The sequence below is a fragment of the Apteryx mantelli genome, chromosome 18, assembly GCF_036417845.1.
Source record: "Apteryx mantelli isolate bAptMan1 chromosome 18, bAptMan1.hap1, whole genome shotgun sequence".
NCBI classification, from domain to species: domain Eukaryota; kingdom Metazoa; phylum Chordata; class Aves; order Apterygiformes; family Apterygidae; genus Apteryx; species Apteryx mantelli.
This window is the reverse complement of record NC_089995.1, coordinates 8038173-8056743: the sequence shown is the minus strand read 5'-3', so window position 1 is coordinate 8056743 and position 18571 is coordinate 8038173. Positions and strand designations below refer to the sequence as shown.

At 41.9% G+C, this 18571-nt stretch overlaps 1 protein-coding gene across 2 annotated transcripts; it reads left to right on the top strand.

Annotated features, from left to right (window-relative positions):
• The first annotated feature begins 1967 nt into the window (after positions 1-1967).
• On the top strand, positions 1968-16536 carry YWHAB (tyrosine 3-monooxygenase/tryptophan 5-monooxygenase activation protein beta). Of its 2 annotated transcripts, none has more exons than XM_067308006.1 (6): positions 1968-2046; positions 9905-10205; positions 11190-11313; positions 12424-12587; positions 14001-14096; positions 14629-16536. In XM_067308006.1, exons 2-6 carry the CDS (start codon positions 9912-9914, stop codon positions 14683-14685), a joined length of 735 nt encoding a protein of 244 aa, XP_067164107.1. In that variant the 5' UTR covers positions 1968-2046; positions 9905-9911; the 3' UTR covers positions 14686-16536. The 2 variants fall into 2 exon arrangements, with proteins under 2 accessions (XP_067164107.1, XP_067164106.1); XM_067308005.1 differs by lacking the exon at positions 1968-2046 and adding an exon at positions 6979-7449.
• Positions 16537-18571: the final 2035 nt, after the last annotated feature.

Sequence of the window (18571 nt, the reverse complement as noted above, 5' to 3'; positions counted from 1 at the left end):
TAGCCATTGCCCTTCTGTGCCTGTAGGAACTGTGGGAAGTATTCCTTATCTCTGCCACTGAATCAGGAATACAGTGATTAGCAAGACCATTTCTCTGTGAGCTTGTCTTTCTTTAGGAACTATAATATTAACAAAGCAGTCTCAGTTTACAACTCTGCAGCCTCTGCCTCAACACGTACCCAAATGCAGGTGCAGTAACATTCTCTGTAAAAGTACACAGCATTAGTTTTAGCTATATATAACTACACTGCTGAACTGCTCTGCTTGGATAATGCAGTGGAAAATACACTTATTAAATTAAAAAAAATACCAGCTAAGAAGGATTATAAGCACTTCAAAAGTGATGATCATAGTTTGAAATTGGAGAAATAATATGGAGGAAATAGGGTGCACTTAGTGGAAGGAAAGCTAATGAACTGAAAGCATGGGCAGGGGAGTGACTGGTTAGACTAGACAGCAAGGTAGCAAGGGTGTGGGAATGGGGGGTGACCAAATGAACAGTGTGAACAATATCCTTCTAGAAACCAAAGAGTATACTGGGATATACTTAAAAGGAGTGTTGCATACAAGACACATGAAGTAATTCTTATCTACTGTCTGGAAGATGGACAGTAAAGAAGAACAAAAGGGCCAAGGCAGAAATGGAAATATGCTGTAAGTAAAAGCATTTTTCAAAAGCTGGTCCACTAATCAGCACTCCTAAGGCCTCAGCAAGAATGCTGTCTAGTATGGAAACCTAGAAAATACGGCCTGTAGAGAAGAAGGGGGGGGGGGGGAACATAAATTTAGTCTAGAGAAGAAAAATGAGAGAATCCATCTAGTTGAATCACTAAGATAACTCACAGGTGCTGATTCATTTCTCTCCTGACTTTTCAAAGTAATTGACCTTTGGACTGAGACTCTTCAAGAAACTCTAATAAAGTCTTTCCACTGCTGAAAAGGAATGTCAGTGATTTTGACAGGACCAGGATTTATCTGACAGTATAAGACAAAATTGGACTCCAGGATATTTCAACTGAATAGACTGCTTTTAGCCCCAATTTTGTTTTGACAAGTGGTGCTGTTACAAACTTGTGAGTTGGGGGGGGGGGGATCAGTATTGACCAGAGACTAAGGATTAATGCTTTACTGTGTGAAATGGAGTTCACAGCTAAAATGAAGAGCTTACATGCTAGACAAGATATGACAGATGCATGATTACCAGTGAGGAACCTCAAAGACACAGAGTTTCAAACTGTAGAATATGTGTGATCTTGACTAGTTATCCCATCAGCAGTGGATGTAGTGGCCCGGTTCCCCTTGCAGGGGGGACGAGGGACACAGCAGGAGCCGTGACACCACCCTCGAGCCCTCCCTGAGCAGTGCGTGCTGAGGGCTGCCGCGGGGCACACAGCAAGCTGCAGCTCTGCTGGCCTGGGTCTCTCTTTACTCAGCTGCTGATGCTGGAGAATGTAACCGTATGTGCGACTCCTGCTCTCTGCCGATTTAGTAGAACCAGCAGGTTCAACAGCCCTGGGGAGGCGGAGGAATAATTATGTGCGCCACCCTCGTCTCCTCCGGCAGCCGCGGTACGCTGGGGCCGCAGACAGGGAGCGTAAGGCTCCCCGGGCAGCGCAGGAGGCCTCGCGGTGCCCGCGCTCTCCCCCTGCCCGCCGGGCACCAGCGCTCTGAGGGGAGGAGGCCGCGCGGGGTGGAGGCAGCTGCGCATGCGGGAGGCGCGCGCCTGCGCAGAGAGTGAGTGCGCACGCGCAGGGCTCCCCCTCCCCTTCGACGCGGGTGCGCCCGGCGTTGCTCTAGCAACCGAGCGCCCGCTCGCGCACGGCGGCCGCCGCCCCGCTGGGCCAATGGGGAGGTGGAGCGGGGAGGGGGAGCCGCTGGCACCCCTCGCCCCGCCTCGCGCCGGAAGGGGCGTGTCGGCGGCGCCGGAAGTGAGAGCCGCAGCGCCGCAGGGTGTGTGTGCGCGCCGTGTGTGCCTGCGCGACGCGGCCGCGCGCTCGGAGTCGCCTCAGCCGCCCGGGAGCCAGGCCGCGGGGCCCGCGCCGCCAGGTGAGGGTCGCGGGGCCGCCGGGGCCTCGCCCGCCGCCGCGGGGGGCCGCCCCGGCCCGGCGGCGCGCTCCCTGGGCCGGGCAGCGCGGGGGGCCTGGCCCGGCCCTGCCCCCACCCCGGCGCGGCGCGGCCCGCGGCGGGGGTCCCGTCGGGCGCGCTGCCGGCGGGGGGCGGCCGCCTCGCCGCCTGCTCCTCCCCGGCCGAGGGGAGCGGAGCGGCGCCGAGTAACGGTGTGACCCTCCCCGGCTGCCGCCGCGGGGCCCGGGCCGGCGGCGCCGCCTCCTCCCCCGCGCCCGGCCCTGCCCCACCCAGCCTGAGTCACTCGCTGCCCGGGGCGCGGCCGCCGCGCGCACCTGTGCGGAGCGGGCGCGCCCGGCCCCTCCGCCGCCGACCGGCGGCTCCCCTGCCCTGCCCCGGCGGCCGGGGAGGGGCGGGAAGGCATCGCCGCCGCGGCCGGTGTCCGAGTCTCTTCCTGGGGCCCCCCCGCAGTCGTGACCCCTACACCCAGGGTTTGGGGGCGGGGTTGCTTCTCGCAGCTTTCACAAAATCAGGAGCTCGGCGCCTGCCCAGAATGATAAGCCTTTTCGGCGTTGAGGGGTAGCTGCTGTTTCTATGACACTTCGTACGAGCCTTCTCATGTAGCACCAGAGGTGATCGTGGAAATGTCTTGAACAATCATGAAGGGAGCAACATAATTTTATTGTTTATTTCCAAATCTTGATTATTTGTATCCGTTTGGGAGTAGAGGTGAGTTTAGGGAAGACTGCAGATGGGGAAGAAGGTTGCTTCAAGCTAGTCTTAACATATAAGAAGACTAGGCGATAATCCAGAACTGACAACCATAGGTTTTATTTGAGGTATGTATAATCTGCAGATATTAATTGGGATGATCAAAATTTGAGTGGCATGCAGTCACTGTTAGCAACTGGGAGCAAAAATGTATCTAATGCAAAGATCATGGTATAAATTGATTGCTTTCAGTTAAATATTTCACATAGCTTTTCTGGTGATGGGGAAACATTACATGTCATGCAGGACTATGAAAGCTAAATTGCTATATACAAAAATCAGAGGGTTTGAGGACATTTGTAAGGCTTATTTGAAACCTCACACATTCACTGCTGCAGGACACTAGTCCGAAAATTTGAATACTTCTTTATTAAAAGAGAAACTTGCTTTTAATTTTAAATGATTTGGAAATGTAAATGAGCCCAGAAAAGAAAAAAGTAAGGATGCTAATGCCTTGTTCACTCTTGATACTAAATGATTGCAAATAAGAAGATGGACTGTGTGTTTATATCTTTAATATTTCCCTTATCAAAATGGTATCAATAAAGTGGTAGGCTCATAGCACAGATGGGCTTAGTGCAGTTTTCTCAGCCTAGTTATGTCAGTACTGTATGTTCTGATCTTTGTTATTCTGATGTTGAGGCTTTTCTTTAAGGAGGCCTTTGCCAGGATGCAGCTTTTTGTGATGCATGTGAACAAACTCAGATGAGGATGAGTTAAGTAAATAATGATTTGAATAACGATGTAAAAAGCTAGTACTTTAATCCATCTGGTATCCTAATCCATCCCAGTAAAACTAAGGCATTACAGTAGTGTGCTTTTTATATGGTCACACTTTTTGCCCCTCCCTGTAATATATATACTCTAAGCTTATTATTAACAAAAATGATTTACCTGTGATATGAATAATTAGCTTGGCATGAATTTTACACCTGGGGCAAGATTTTTTGGGATAACTCACTCTTTCCACCTGGACTCTAGCCAAAAACAATTATGCTGGTTAGAACAAAAAGGTGTAACCATGTAAGTATATTGTACTTTGGAACTGAATGCTTGTCTCCACCTGCCACTCTCCTGCATGGAGTGCCGTAGATACGCAGTAGTGCAGTGCTTTCTGGCCTGCAGGCCCTCTTTTACAGGAAATTAAGAAGAACAAGTCTGCTGTTGCTAGATTTAAGTTGTTCATGCAATATCAGTATCTTTACACATTATCAGTACCTCTGATAGAAGATTCTTAATTGTCTATAAAGATTGAAAACCCTTGAATGTCATTTAGAAAACGTGATGTTGGCCAGCTTTAGGAAGCAGCAAGTAAAGATGGCTGAAGGCGGCTAGAGCAAGTTTAGGCAACGGTTTGTAGAATGCTTGTTAATCTTATCTTAACATTAGCATATAGATTTGGGCTGAAGGCCAGACTATATGGTTAATCAGAAGATGCAGAGGAGGCTAAAGTTATGTGATATTCGGGGAGAATATCACAAGTATGAAGTCATTTTCCTTTTCCCTCATTAAATTTGCAGTAAATTTTACTGATTTTGTTGTTATACCAAATTCTTGACAGTGATAGAGGAGCTATCCACCTTCAGTGTTCAGACATTACTGGACATGTTCATTTTCTGATAAGTTATTTAACAATATGTAGTAGTGTTTGAGGGAATATTCCACATTCATGTGCTTTGGGTGATGCACAGGGTTATTTGCAGTGAGAAAATGAATGAGAATGATGATGTCAGTGAATAACCTATATGTTGTTTCTAGCATTCTCACATCATACTTGAGCCCTAAAATCACAATAGAGAAACACAGCTAATGGAGTGAAAAGCCTAATATTAAGATTAAGCAAAGAAGGTTCCTTGCACTACATTTAAAGAGAGGTGATTCCTTCCTATAAAGAATAGCTACTGGGAGCAATGTCTACTTGATACTGAATACCATTGACATCGTGCACATTCTGCCAACACTGCAGCTCTTGTGTCAGCATGTATGTACCCGAATTATGGGGAAAAGACTTTCCATTTGTTTTAGAAATAGCTTCTACCTATGCCAAAGCTCTTAGTCTTTGTAATTATAGAACTGTGATTTGAAATACCACTTACCTCATGTGAATGTTTAATTTTGGAATGAATTGCCAATGCAGAAATCAAATAAGGTACGTCCACATGTTGTTGATAGATTGAACTATAAATTCTGTTCCAGTCTGCTGCTTTTCCAGTCATAACTTGTATAGACTTGCAAAGTCTGTAACTGAGAAATACGACTGTGTCACGTTTGACCAAATCTGGTTTTACATTAGTCTGTTAATCTGCATCTCTACCTGACTCATTAGTGACCTGTATGTCAATCCAGTAATAGCACTTTCTCACAAAATTTTTACAAAGTGGAAGTGCTTGTCTGATAGCTTCTCATGCTTGCTATAAAGAGAAAAACAATACAAAAAAATCAATGACTTAATTAGCATCAGAAGAACAGGTCATTGAAAGCAGCAGACTTCAGGCCAACGTAGGCTTATTAGTATTGTCTTGCCAGTTCAATACGTTATATAAACCAGATTTTTTTTCAGTATCAGTTTTCATCTGATTTCTGCAGACTTTAAATGCAGTTACATCTGATCGGTTTTGACTCTGTCCTAAACAGCTCGTAAAGATTGGAAGTAATAAAGGCCACCAAGCAGGTGTAGTCACTGCTGAGTAGTAAGAGGTAGTTCTCAAGCTCTTGCAATCTTCTGAAGAGCAGTTGTCTACACGTTTTACTCCTCAACTGTCACTGAGACCTAAGCCTCCAATTCTATGCATTTGTCCTCTCTTGACAATTCTGTGGGCATACTTTGACTTTAGCTGCCGTTTCCAGGATGATCACACCATCCCTTCCTTATTGCTTCTTCCACTGAAAGTAGCAAGGCAGTTATGAACTAATGTGTTCTATGGCTTTTGACATCTACCTCTGATGTTTTTTAATATATATTAGAGCCTTGTCTACATGCTTATGAAGCTCTTTTGGGGGTGGAAAGTAAGCAGTTGTAACTTTTAGTATTGGTATAGACGCTATTCTAAACTTCTAACAGAGGTTGAAAGAGTTGAGGCTGTATGGGAGAGAGGGTTTTTTTTTTTGTTTTTTTTTTTTTTGAGTATGGGAAGTAGGATGATTCAGATTTCTGGCAGCTGAGCGCTATTGGCTGTGAATGCTGGCTAGTGGTTGGCATTTCTTGTTGTAAATAGTGTCCAGCCATTATTTTTCAGGGCTACTAAGGTGTGGTTTGACAGATTCTTAAGAAGACAGAGTCTTAAGAATTTGAAATGTATTAATGCATCTGATATGAGAATCTTCTGCAGAGAATGAACAAGTTTCAGGACTCCTCCATGGCTGCGATTTGCACGCCTTCACTCCTTCCATCTTCCCTCTTTCCCCCTTGCCGACATGGCATGGCTTCATTAGTACTAGAACAGACCATTCCTTTTGGCCTCCTGTTTGTCACCTTTGTGTTTTGCTCCTAGCTGCAGGTAACCCCTATTAGATGGCTTATGTTTGTGGCCTAGGACTATTTTCAGCTCTCAGCTTTGCTTGTTTCAGACTGCGGCACACTGATCCATTGTTAGAATGTGGCTTTCATCGCCGTTATGGGAGAGACCAGTTATAACTGATAGTTGCCTCTTTGCTTTTTCAAACATCACTCCTTTCCTTGTATCTTTTTTTCCTTCTGGCAAACACTTCCCTCTTTTGGAGCTCAAGCCAGAATAGCTCTGCAAAGCTCTTCTCCAAGCTTCTAACAAGGTAAGCAATGGAGAATAAAGTAAGGGTTTTAACAGTGTTCCTTTATGCAGCACCCTGTGAAAAAAAATAATGGTAGGCTTACTGTCAGATGGCAGACATTTTGATGTGGGGCAATGGCTCTTTTTACTGCATTGAAGTTGTGTTGAATACATTGTATTGAATAGCATTTTATGGTTTCATAGCAAGCCTACTAACAGTACAGATATTAAGATGACTTAACTAACCAAATCAGGCTCCTACACACTGTTGGTTTTTTTTTAAATATATGGCAAAAATAAACCAAGTTCTGAGGAACTTACATTTCAGTAATCACTTTGAGTAAAATTTAAGATGTACATAATTGTTAGATTACTGAGGAAAGTTCTTTGAAAAAAAGCACTCTAATGCTTTGTGCTAGTGTTTGGGCTGTGTAGTTGATGTGCTAAACTGGTTTCTAGATTTCAGCTTTTATCCACTAGCTCTTTATGCCCTTGCACTTCCCTCTGATTTCCTTAATTTGTCCTTATATGAACTCATTGACTGCCAGGAACTGACTTGCCTTTAAAGATAAATATGTCACTGAGCTTGATAAAACAAACTCGGCGCCATTTCTAAACTAAACTCTATACTGTTTGTAAACCAAATTCTGCACAGATGACTTGTCTACAGATTAGACCACTATTGGCAAAGTACAGATCAAAGATAATACTGACCTTTCAATGGCAAAATGTAAACTGTATTGGAGCTACATGCCTCTGGACTTCAACAAGCAACCTTTTCTACAAAATAGTTGCATTCCATAGGAGCAAGAGGAGAAGATGGGATGATGGCAATAAAAATGCTTCAAGAAGCTGTGCATGCTATGAGGCAAGCAGAAATGGGGTTTTTTAGATGTCTTGTTATTTAAAGTTGGCTCTTGTAATAAAAAAAGCATTATTCAGGTATAGCTTGTTCATGTTCAGATTATTCTGAGTGGGTAAAGGGATGCAACCACAAACTAGTTCCTAGCACGTAAACTAACTTACTGCTGAGTTAAGGGAATGGTTTACAAGTTTTGATAGATACAATAATTAAAAATGGAATGGTTTCTGTCAGTGGTAAATGGTCTGGTGATGATTTCCTTAGGCCTCTTATATGCTCTTACTATGATATGCTTCAGAATAGGGGGGAAAAAAATTACATCACAAACTCCGCTCATCCCTTTCCATCCTCAGTAACTAATCTTTTTGGTAGTCTGCAGAAGCCGATGATAACACAGCATATCCCTGTGGTAAAACCCTCTTGGGGAAAACAGAGCCAAATTAATCATGCATTACAAGATAACTTGTGATGCTGCTACCCACAATCAGTCTGTCTTGTTGAGGGCTTCAATCTGAAAATCTGTATGTCACCTTTTAATAAGTGCCAGAATCTACTGATTTAAAAGCAGTGTTTGAAATGGAACTGATCTACTGAAGAAATTCACTTACAAGTCTGCCAGCGGACTCTCTCTTTCAGGAGGCTGGTTTTAGTATTACATATCCCATTTGAGTGCCTTATGTGGAGGATGCATTGGGCTAGATCCACAAAGGAGCTTAGAATACAAGGAGGAGTGAGCATGACTTGCACACATGTAGTGGGTGGGACGTTTGGTTGCTGATTCTACTCCAGCAGCTTTGATATGAAATAACATGGTTTGATTTATATTTTTGGTGGTTTTTTTGCTAAAGCAGCTTCAGCTGGAGGGATTTAATATGCCCATCCCAAAATAATCTTGTAGCTGGGGCTCTGTCCTTGGAAGTAGGAAACATCGCTGTGAAACTCTTCATAGACAGGTTCTGCTTGAGGATTTGATGTAGAGGTTTCCCAGCATAATACAATGGCAAGTGTTACTTGCATTAAACCCAAGCTGGGCAATATGTGAGAGACCCTGGCAGTGTTGGCCTGTCAGATTGGGTCCCTTAGAGGAGAGAAACATGGAAACAGCTAGAACAGTGGCTTCCAGTCTGTAGAGAGCTGCAGACCCTTGTCTAATGAGCATAAGCCTATGATAGGTCAGTGGTAAACTTCTTGTTCTTACTGACTTGTTCTTGTTCTCTTAGGAGTTTTCTTTAGGCTGTTAGGTCTCAGGCTGAAAACTTCTGATCTAAAAGTTGAGAATCCTGATTGGGCTTTAGGGAAAATTGCTCAGTACTAACAAGAATGACAGTTCTGGGCCTGTGTGAAAATGGATGTTTACATACTTGGAGAAATTTTACTGATAAATCTGGGGCATCTGGGAGTTTGTGAGGTATTGAGGTCTGCTTCCAGGGCTGAAGACAATGAAACTTGTTTTAGTTCTTCTGTGAACCTGGACCTAGGTGACTGTATTTAGGCTTGCTAGTTCCATGGCAGACTTAACTATCTGTCGGCACTGTCTGGTAGAAGTAAGCAACATTCAGTTCCTTACTGACACATTCTTTGCTAATTTAATTTTTCATTGCTTAAGTTCTTCAGTTATGCTCAGCCAGGAGCCTTGTGGTCATGTGATGTGTTTTTCTTGGCTTCAGTTGCTGAACTGCAGTATCAGAAATGATAAACAAGTTGTTTCCATGTAAGCAATCGGTTTTGTAGTGGTGACTATCATGTCGGCCATCTCCCATTCAGTTTTCATGGATGTCAGTGTTTTTTAAAAGATCTTGGAAACCTGATGGAAACCTGAGGCTGCAGCCATTCTTGATGTGTAGGACTGTCCTTTACATATATGTCAGTATACATGTCCTTTATATATATGTCAATACATGTTTAAAAAAAAATCTGGCAGAACAGTATAAATGTATCGTCCGTGGTTGCCAACAGCCACAGCTTTACTGAGTGGCTTATTTAAATCCAGAGAAACACCTTGTGTAGTGTTTAAAAGCTGTTCAGTGTCAGAAGGAGCTGTCCAGTGCGTCAATGCTCTTAAACTGTTGCTGTTGTAGAATAATGCCAAGGAAAAAAAACAAAAAGCTGTTGGCTTCTAGGTGAGAACACGCAGTGTCTCCCAGGCTTACCATTATGGGCAGGATGGAAAAGGGGAGAGGCCTACATAGGGAACTTATTGATATGCTTGACTTAAGGTCAGTATGAATTTTGTTGCATTTTGAAGAATAACACTTACATGTTGATTGTGCATAACTTCTATGTGTGAATGATTACTTGCAAAACAAATAAATATTAATAAAACAAGTAAATTATTTTACTAGAGTTGATAAACTTCCCACTTATTAGTGACTCTGACTTCTGCTTCACCCTTCAGCATTCACTTCCACGGTATAGACAATCAAGAGACATTTTCTCTGTCCTTCCTCCCTACCGATTACAGGATAGCCATGGATAAAAGTGAGTTGGTACAGAAAGCCAAACTGGCTGAACAGGCCGAGCGTTACGATGACATGGCTGCTGCTATGAAGGCTGTCACTGAGCAAGGACATGAACTGTCCAATGAAGAAAGGAATCTACTGTCAGTTGCCTACAAGAATGTCGTTGGTGCCCGTCGCTCATCCTGGCGTGTAATTTCCAGCATTGAACAGAAAACAGAGAGGAATGAGAAGAAACAGCAGATGGGAAGAGAATATCGTGAGAAAATTGAGGCTGAATTGCAGGATATCTGCAATGATGTTCTGGTAATAATCCAACAGCAAAAATAACAGTAGTTAGTATTGCAGCATTCTTCAGAGAGGCTTAAGGAATCTTATGAGGTCTGTAGACATTGCAACACCTTAGCAGGGAAAGAATTCTGCATAGCCGCATACTTAAGTCCAGGTCTAGTGTGTAATTTATTGGATTCTCACTTGCTACAAAATTGCTTTATTTGTGTTTTTTTCTATTTTAAAGTGCTATGTGGAAGACCCCTAACTACTGGCTAGTGATAATCATGAAAATAAATTTAGAGCATGAGTCCTGCTAAAAAGCCTACCCCTTACTTAAATTCTCTCATTAAGGAATGCTGATGTCCTGAGGCTTGCTTAGACCTTTTTGGAGGTGGAAAAGGTGTATACTTCCTCCTCCAAATCAGTTTCCTTGCTTCTTTCACTTAGAGGTATCCTTTTTACTACTGTTCAGTTTGCGAAAGATTTGCGGTTTGAGAAAGCAAAGGTGCTGTTAGTACTCTCAGCCTTTGCATTTTCTTTTTCTGAATGTACATGTGCTGACTTTGCTGCTGTGCAGAGCTTTTCACCTGGAGTTGCAGATAGAATCATTATGTTGTAGGTAATTTCACTGCTCTCTGCAGAACTTAAATCTGTGGAAGGAACAGTGACGTGACTTGTGTTAATTTGAAGCTGCTGTTCTTGGTTAGCACGCTTGTGTACACAGGTTTCAATCAGTTTGTTTCAAGGAATATCTTTGTAATCGTAAGCCCTGTTAGTTATTTGGTTCTGCAGGAATGAATTGTGGAAAGCCTCAACATAGCAAGGTTTCTGCTTTCCAGGGATTAAGATACAAGTAGCTTCTTTTTTACTGAGTTTCAGTAACAGTAGACAAAATGCTTAACACAGGAGTATGCATAAGTCATTGTTAATGGTTTAACAGTTCATGCTTACAATTGTAATGAAGGCTGTTTCAGACATTTTTATGACTTAAAAAATATTTGATGTTTGCTTTCTCAGGAACTCCTGGATAAATACCTTATTGTCAATGCCACACAGCCAGAAAGCAAGGTCTTCTATTTGAAAATGAAAGGAGATTACTACAGATACCTTTCAGAGGTGGCATCTGGGGACAATAAGCAAAGTAGGTAGAAATCTCTCGTTCTGCTGGGGGATGACCAGAACAAAGTATAAAAATACTTGCTTTTTTTCCCTAGTTTGAAGTATGTTTCTTCTTTCACTGCTGCTCTGTAGTATTAAAGACAGGCACAGGGCCAGTCACTTGTAGAAAACTAGACTTCAGTGAAATTAACAGAAGTGATTGACAGAAGTTCATCAAATCAGCCAAATTCTGCTTGCAGCCTCCAACCTCAGCAACTGTTTTTTAGCATGTTTGAAAGTGTAATATCCTTTTCCTGGTGCATGGAAGAGGAGAATGTGTTTTTTTTTCTGGACCGTGGCTTGCCTCATTGCTATGTCTCCCTGTTTGCTATGCCCTGTTGCTATTGTCTCCTGTTTAAACTATGGCTTTAGCTTACAAGTCTTTGCTATTTGCAAGCTTTCTGCATTCAGAAGTGGCATCTTGAGTTACTGGATCCTAAAGTCATTAATCCTGAACTATTAAAGCAATACTGAACTGTGCCTGACTTCCCAGTAAGTGGTTAATGTGGTTTGTAGCTCACTGCTTCAGTTGGTCATCGCTCTGGAGCTTGTTGTTACCTGTCACTCAGGAAGGAACTGTTGTCTTTCCTCTGAAACCCCAAACTGAAATGTGAAGTTCGTGATCAGAAACTACCCACTAAAAGTTTCCTTCTCAGGAGTGTTTAAATAGGCGGTTTAGATATCTCTTTCCCCGGATGGTTTTGTCTGGGTTTATTCTTCAGAACTACTTCTTGATTAGCTAGGCTGGACGCTTGTGCTTAAGCACAGTAGACTTTGAGTTTGGTAGAGCTTATGTACATTCAGATTGATGGGATTTTATTTTGAATAAATTTCATTTTAAGTGTCTTAAAATTTTGAACTTAATTTCCATAGGTCAAAGCTTTATCCAAACAAAATATTTCTGCCTTAATAGTTCAGCCAGTGGTAGGCTTTTACATTTAAAATCACTGAAGGAAGCTTCTGTGCATATGTAAGTGTGTGAATATCTGGTTGCAGGAATTATTATTTCATAAATAGTCTAGACCAAGAAGATAATAGCTTCACCCTTAAAGTACACTGATGTGCTGTGCATTAATGTGATTACTTCTTGCAGCAACGGTAGCAAACTCTCAGCAAGCTTACCAGGAGGCGTTTGAAATTAGCAAGAAAGAGATGCAACCAACGCACCCTATTCGACTTGGTTTGGCTCTCAATTTCTCTGTCTTCTATTATGAGATACTAAATTCTCCTGAAAAAGCCTGTAATCTGGCAAAGACGGTAAGCACACTCTTCATATTACCAGTCTTGTGGAGGCTAAGGAGATAATTCCATGTATACAATAGCACTTTGAAGATAGGTATGCTTTCTCAAAGTGAAGTTCTTAAAAATGTTGGCATCTTTAGACCGTTGTCATCTTTGTATATTTTCAAGTAAGTCGGTAAAGCTAGCTAAGTTAAATGAATGTTAATTTACTAGTGCAGTTGATCCAGTGAAAGGTGAGAGAAAGTGTCTCTTTGCACATCCATGTAATTCTCTTAGAATGCACTTGTATCAAATTCAAAAACACTTGGATTAATCTAACACTTCTAAAGTGAAATATTTGTTTTAATTTGAATACCTGGCAAATACATTGAGAATCTTCTGTGTGATTAGTCACAGCCTAAAATGTTTGCGTGTGTGTTTGTGTGTCTCCCATCGACCGGAAAGAGCTTGTGTGATTGGTTGTGCCAAACAAATAGCTAGGCATTTTTCTTAGCCTTCTCTCTAAAATACTTGCACTCTCAAATAAGATTAGAGTCTTCTAAATGGAGGGTTTTATATCTGTAAACGTCATCTGGTAGTAACTTGAAAAATACGGCATTAGGTGAATGTTTGTATTCTTCATATATGTATTGATGGTACATTTCAACAAGAAATAATGTTCTGCTATGGAAAATGTTGCTGCTGTTTCTGTGGGGTTTTTGTTTTTTAGTTAATGTGCTTATATCTGTTGAAACCTTGATAATAAAAGGGCACTTATTCATGATTCTTAGCTTTCAGACTTGCAGCATGGACTTCCATGTATAATACATTAATGGGAAGAGTGGCTTTGTTGATCTCTAGTGGAACATACCTGATTTCCTATGCTGCTTCGAAAAGAAATCCAAAAGCTTCCACCTCCATCCTCAAAAAAAAAAAAAAAAAAAAGAAACCTTGTCTCCCATTTTCTTTCCTACTAACTCATATTTGCAAAATACATATATATTTATTTATATATCATTTTAATGATATTTCTGACTTTTCAGTTCTATTTTACTGCCACTTCAAACCACTGAGGCCTTCATTTCTAATGAAAGTACTCCAGGAAAAATACTCTAATATTGTTCTTCTTAAATCTGACTTTGAGCTGTGTGAAGCATTCTCCAGTATGGCAATGAGCATGCTTGCCTCTTCAGTAATTGGTGTTGGCATGGCGGTAAAGTTGTTCTGGACTTTAGTTTGGACCCCCATGAAAACTTCTGTTTTCCCACTGGTTGTCCAGGGGTATGGCGCTCGCTTTGGCTTAAAGTTCTCCTCCTGGTGGAAGAGAAAAATACCAGTAGTTTTCTGGCACTGAATAGTAACGCAGCAAATTTGTAAGATCTATTTAAGATGAAATGAACTGAGAGAGCAGAAAGTGAAAGCCAAGTGCTTTGTCTTGCATATTTTTAGGCATTTGATGAAGCGATAGCAGAGCTGGACACGCTGAATGAAGAGTCCTACAAAGACAGCACTCTCATCATGCAGCTGCTTAGGGACAACCTCACTGTAAGTATCAGAGGGCAAACTGCTGCACTGCGTGCTGTTACTTCTTTAGGCTGCTGGACTCTGCTAAGTGGGACTTAACATCTGAAGATTTATATAGTTCTGTGCAATTAAAAATGTCTTTTCTGAGTCATTAACTGTACTGTCTTAACTGCCTCTGTTAATTGTACTGTTTTTTGTTACTAGGCTAGTTAGACTTGCTTGTTTAAATTAGAAATCACTTGTTAACTGGTGTTCACAGACTCAGCTTTTCAGTAACACAAGGTACGGTTTGTCTGTTTCTCAACAGCCTTTGAGAAAAGGCAACTCTCAACAGCAACTTCTCCTTGCCTTTTACTCGTAATTGTCTACTCGTTTTTGTTTGTTTTTTTTTTAAAAAAGCTGTTAACATCTTTAAAAAGCTGTTTAACAGCTTTACTGTGAAGTTAGGTGAGAAATTTGCACAGCTACTGCTAATTATGCTGTCTTCCCTTTCCTGAAAGTTGTAATAGACCGCGTGCTTTCAGCATAAACATGTGTTTGTATTTTCTTACAGCTATGGACGTCGGAAAACCAGGGAGATGAAGGGGATGCTGGGGAGGGAGAGAACTAATGGCTGTCACGCTTCACTATATGTTCAATGTCACCCTGTATCCTACACATATATCCCTTTGTGCGACAAGCAAAAAGAATAGTACATCGACTTTCACAACCTCAGCGTAGCAAAAACTCTCTGTGGGGTAAAAATGGTTGGTTGGTGTTTTGTGTACTTAAAATGGAGGTTGGTTATTATAATGGCATTCTGACCTTTCCTATTATGAACATTTGCAGTTATGATTACCGTGTTTATATTTTTAACTGAACACTGTGATTATGGGTTTTGTGATTGCCATTGACTTTACAAAACTCTTATTGGTAGAAAAGTAGACATCAATTATGTAACTCTGGCAAGCTTAATTTGGCACTAAAATAGTCGAAGTACAATTCTGTTGTAAAGTTGTACAGAAAGTTATAGAGATTCTATTGTGACACTGGGGCATGGAAGGAAAACAATCCAATGTATGGCATTCCAGTTAGCAACACTGCTATGAATTAGTTTAACAGGCACACTCTGTAGACATTTTTAACCAAGTCTGAGGCACCGCTTTCAGTCAAAAGCTCACTTTGTCAATCTTATCTTTTGGGGGATTGGGTTTATTTTGGGTAGAAGGGTAATGGGGGGAGTTAGCAGCTTGATTTCCAAACTCTTTACACTGGCAGATAACTGGGATTTGACTTTTAAAAGTGGTTTCATGCTCATACAACATGCATGACTAAGCCCCTTCCCACAGCAATAAGTTACCTAATTATACCTTAAATATTCTTCAGTAGTGAGAATTCTTGGTTCACTACCATGGACTTGCAGTAGGAGAAGATTCAATTTTTTGAATGGCCTTATTAGTTTGGATGATACCATAAAATGATATGCCACTTTTGCATTACTTTACTCTTAGGTGAATTGAAATCTCCATGGTAATCCCATTTTGAATTTATCCTGAAAACTTTTTAAATATTCCACTGAGCCATCTTTAAGATTGCTTTATAAAAATTTTTCTCCCATTGAACTCTGTTCATCCTCAACCCTCTCACCTGTTTAAACTTCATTAAAACAATTTTGGACTCCCACATAATGCTTCTTTTATTATTATTATTATGGCTGATGTCAGGATGGGGGGGGTGAGACCTGAGTCTGCTAGTGGACAGGTTTCTTTCTTGGATGTTTGAGAGCTGCCAGTGCTGTTGCAGTCTTTGGCTCTTTCTGTCTGCCACTTACAGGTAGTACCAGAATCTGGCTCAAATATTCAGGATTTCCCATTTATTGTACTGGAATGCAGACCTTATACATTTGTAATGCTTGTAACTTGTAATAGCTGAGCTCCAAATATCCTCACCTGCTTATGTTCTCAAACGTGTCCCATTAAATAAAACCTAAGAAGAGTTGCGTGAATAATGCGGTGGAAAAGATTAGGAATAGTCACCTATCAGTCTCATGGTATCATCCCTCTACCTTAACATTCCACTTAGCTATATAGGATTCATCTGTTTGTCTGTCCATCTGTCTGCTGAAGAGAGAATTTCATGCACTGATTTTAAAACTCCCCTCTACTAGCTGAACAAATTGTGCAGTTAATACTTGGCGCTTGATAAATGCAGTAGTGAATGTGGAACCGAGCCTGTCTGTATATCTGGTAGCTCTTTTCGCTTTGTTTTTACTGACCAGTATTCTGCCTAAAGTTTGCTTCTGTGACGGTTATATTGCCTAGCACACACGTGGTTGTGAGAATAGTATAGCAAAAAGAAATACCTGGTTATTGATGTACTAGATTTGTGTATGTCTTTTAAACAGTTCTAGTTTCACCTTACACAAAATAATCAGGAAAGTGTAAAAGAATTCAAAAGTGAATAATAAAAAAAAATTTTATCAGTTGTTTGTGTCTGTTATCTTTGCCATACTTGTGGCAAAAAAATTGTGGTAGTAGAATCACCACTTCCTTTTATTAAATGCTCAGATCTTGGACTGCTTGAATTGATTCATGGTTTCTAAAAGGTACTAATATTTAATTACTCATTCATTTTTCAGAGAGAGTTTCTCACCCACCCTCCCAAATTTGTAGTAGAGAACACTGGTTCTCTTCATTTCTGTTAGGGTCATGCGTATAAATATATTGTTGTTGCGGGATTTAAAAGAAATGCAACTATAAATATCTTCATTTAACTTGCTATGAGTCATTGCATATCGGAACACACTGCACGTGAACAAGGTCTGTTCCAGTGCTTGCTGCTGTTGGCTAATTACATATAAAGCTTTTTCCTCAGGGAAACTTTTAAATGCACGCTTTTGAATGCAGGCTGAGCTCTTCAGCTGGTAGTGTATAGAAAGCAATATGTGTGTGCAAATGCGTGCTTAAATGCAGGTGGGGGTGTTTTCCTGGAAATACAGTGCTTAAAGAGATGAATAGCAATAGTCAGGGTAGTTGGTATCAGTCATCCTAAAATTGCCAAGCAGGTTGGTTGGGGCCAAAACCAGTGTCCTTTCTGTTCCAAGAGCCTCTTTCACACTTCCAGTGAAATTATACAGAAGTGTGGAAGTGTGCTTTGCAGATAATGCCACTCAGCTGCTTTGCTTGCCTGCTGCAAAGGCAGTATGCTGAAACCTGCCTAACTTGCTGCTGTGATCAAGCACTAATTTGTCCTATACCATGGCTTTAAATGATTGTCTCCATTTATTGGTGCTTTGTCGTTTTCTCCCTTAATAAACATACCTGCTCCTAAATGAGTTTAGTGTACACTAACTCCCAGTCTCTAACTATGCTAATGACATTGTCGGCTCCAAAAAGAATAAATCCCAGGTGCTGCCAGCTGTTCTGGTTCAGCAGAGCACTTGTCCTGCCTCAGTTATTTCAGATAACATCTTCCATCCTTACTTTCTCCTTCGGGGGGAAGAGGATGAGCAGAGGCAGACTGGTCATAGAGGTGATGAGTAAAGGGGATAGGTGTATGGAGATAAAAGGGGGCAGATGAGCAAGCCAAAGAGCAACGTTATCTTAATTCTTCAAGTAACCACTGCATCCCTTTGGGAAAGGGCGGTCCTGCAACGTGGACTGCTTAGTTTACAATGGGCTGACCCAGACCACAGTATGCATCTGGGTGTAATCTATGAGTTTTAACTGATCTAAGTTGGTGCTGCTGCAGCTCCTCATTCCTGGCACTGATGCTCATCTGACCTCTGGGTGAGCCAGTTCAGTGTGTGAAACCACTAGGAAACTTTGTTAAGGTAAGTTTTCCCCTGACTTGCACTTCAGCTGACCCCTGAGGTTGTTAAAGGAGAGCATGGGAACGCCGGGATGAGGCGGAGCTGGGTAACGCTTGAGAAGCTGAGACTCTTCTGAGCTGTGTTGAAGGCCTCCATGGCAGCACAGGAGTTGCCTTTCTTAATGAGATCCAGCAGATCTGCTCAGGGGAATGCAGATATGTGACACATCCTCCTTCACTAGCTTCCCCTCTTAAAAGTGCAGAAGCAGAGGGACCGTGGCCATGAAGAATGGAGTCTGACTGAAGCATAGAGATGCTCACCTCTTAGGCCCCCTAAAGCACTCCCAGCACTGCCCTAGCTTCGTGTGCTTTCTCAGCCAGTTCCAGCTGCACAGCAAGCTTTTTAATGACAAATCACCACCTCTTGTACATATACATTTAGTTCAGCACAGCTGGGGTGTGATCTCTAGATTAAGGTGACCTTACAGCTACAACAGTTGTGTGCAGTCCAGGCAAAAGGTAACGTTAGAGACCATGTTCTGCATGCTGTGGGTCTTTGGTAGGTGTCGAGGGAGTTTGCTGGAGAGTTCAGGAGCCCGTGAGTGTCTAATGCTGAGGGACTTGTAGTTAGCTGTGGATATCTTACCTGCTCCTTGCCTGTATTTCTTAGGCAACTTCTTCAGGGAATTACCTCCGAGAAGGTGCAG

Bases quoted from the DNA above. Each gene is read 5' to 3' on its own strand.
- YWHAB (XM_067308005.1), top strand. From the start codon at position 7,406: ATGATGGCAATAAAAATGCTTCAAGAAGCTGTGCATGCTATGAG. The intron at 7,450-9,904 runs GCAAGCAGAAAT...TACCGATTACAG, and splicing joins GAAGCTGTGCATGCTATGAG to GATAGCCATGGATAAAAGTG. The intron at 14,097-14,628 runs GTAAGTATCAGA...ATTTTCTTACAG, and splicing joins TGCTTAGGGACAACCTCACT to CTATGGACGTCGGAAAACCA.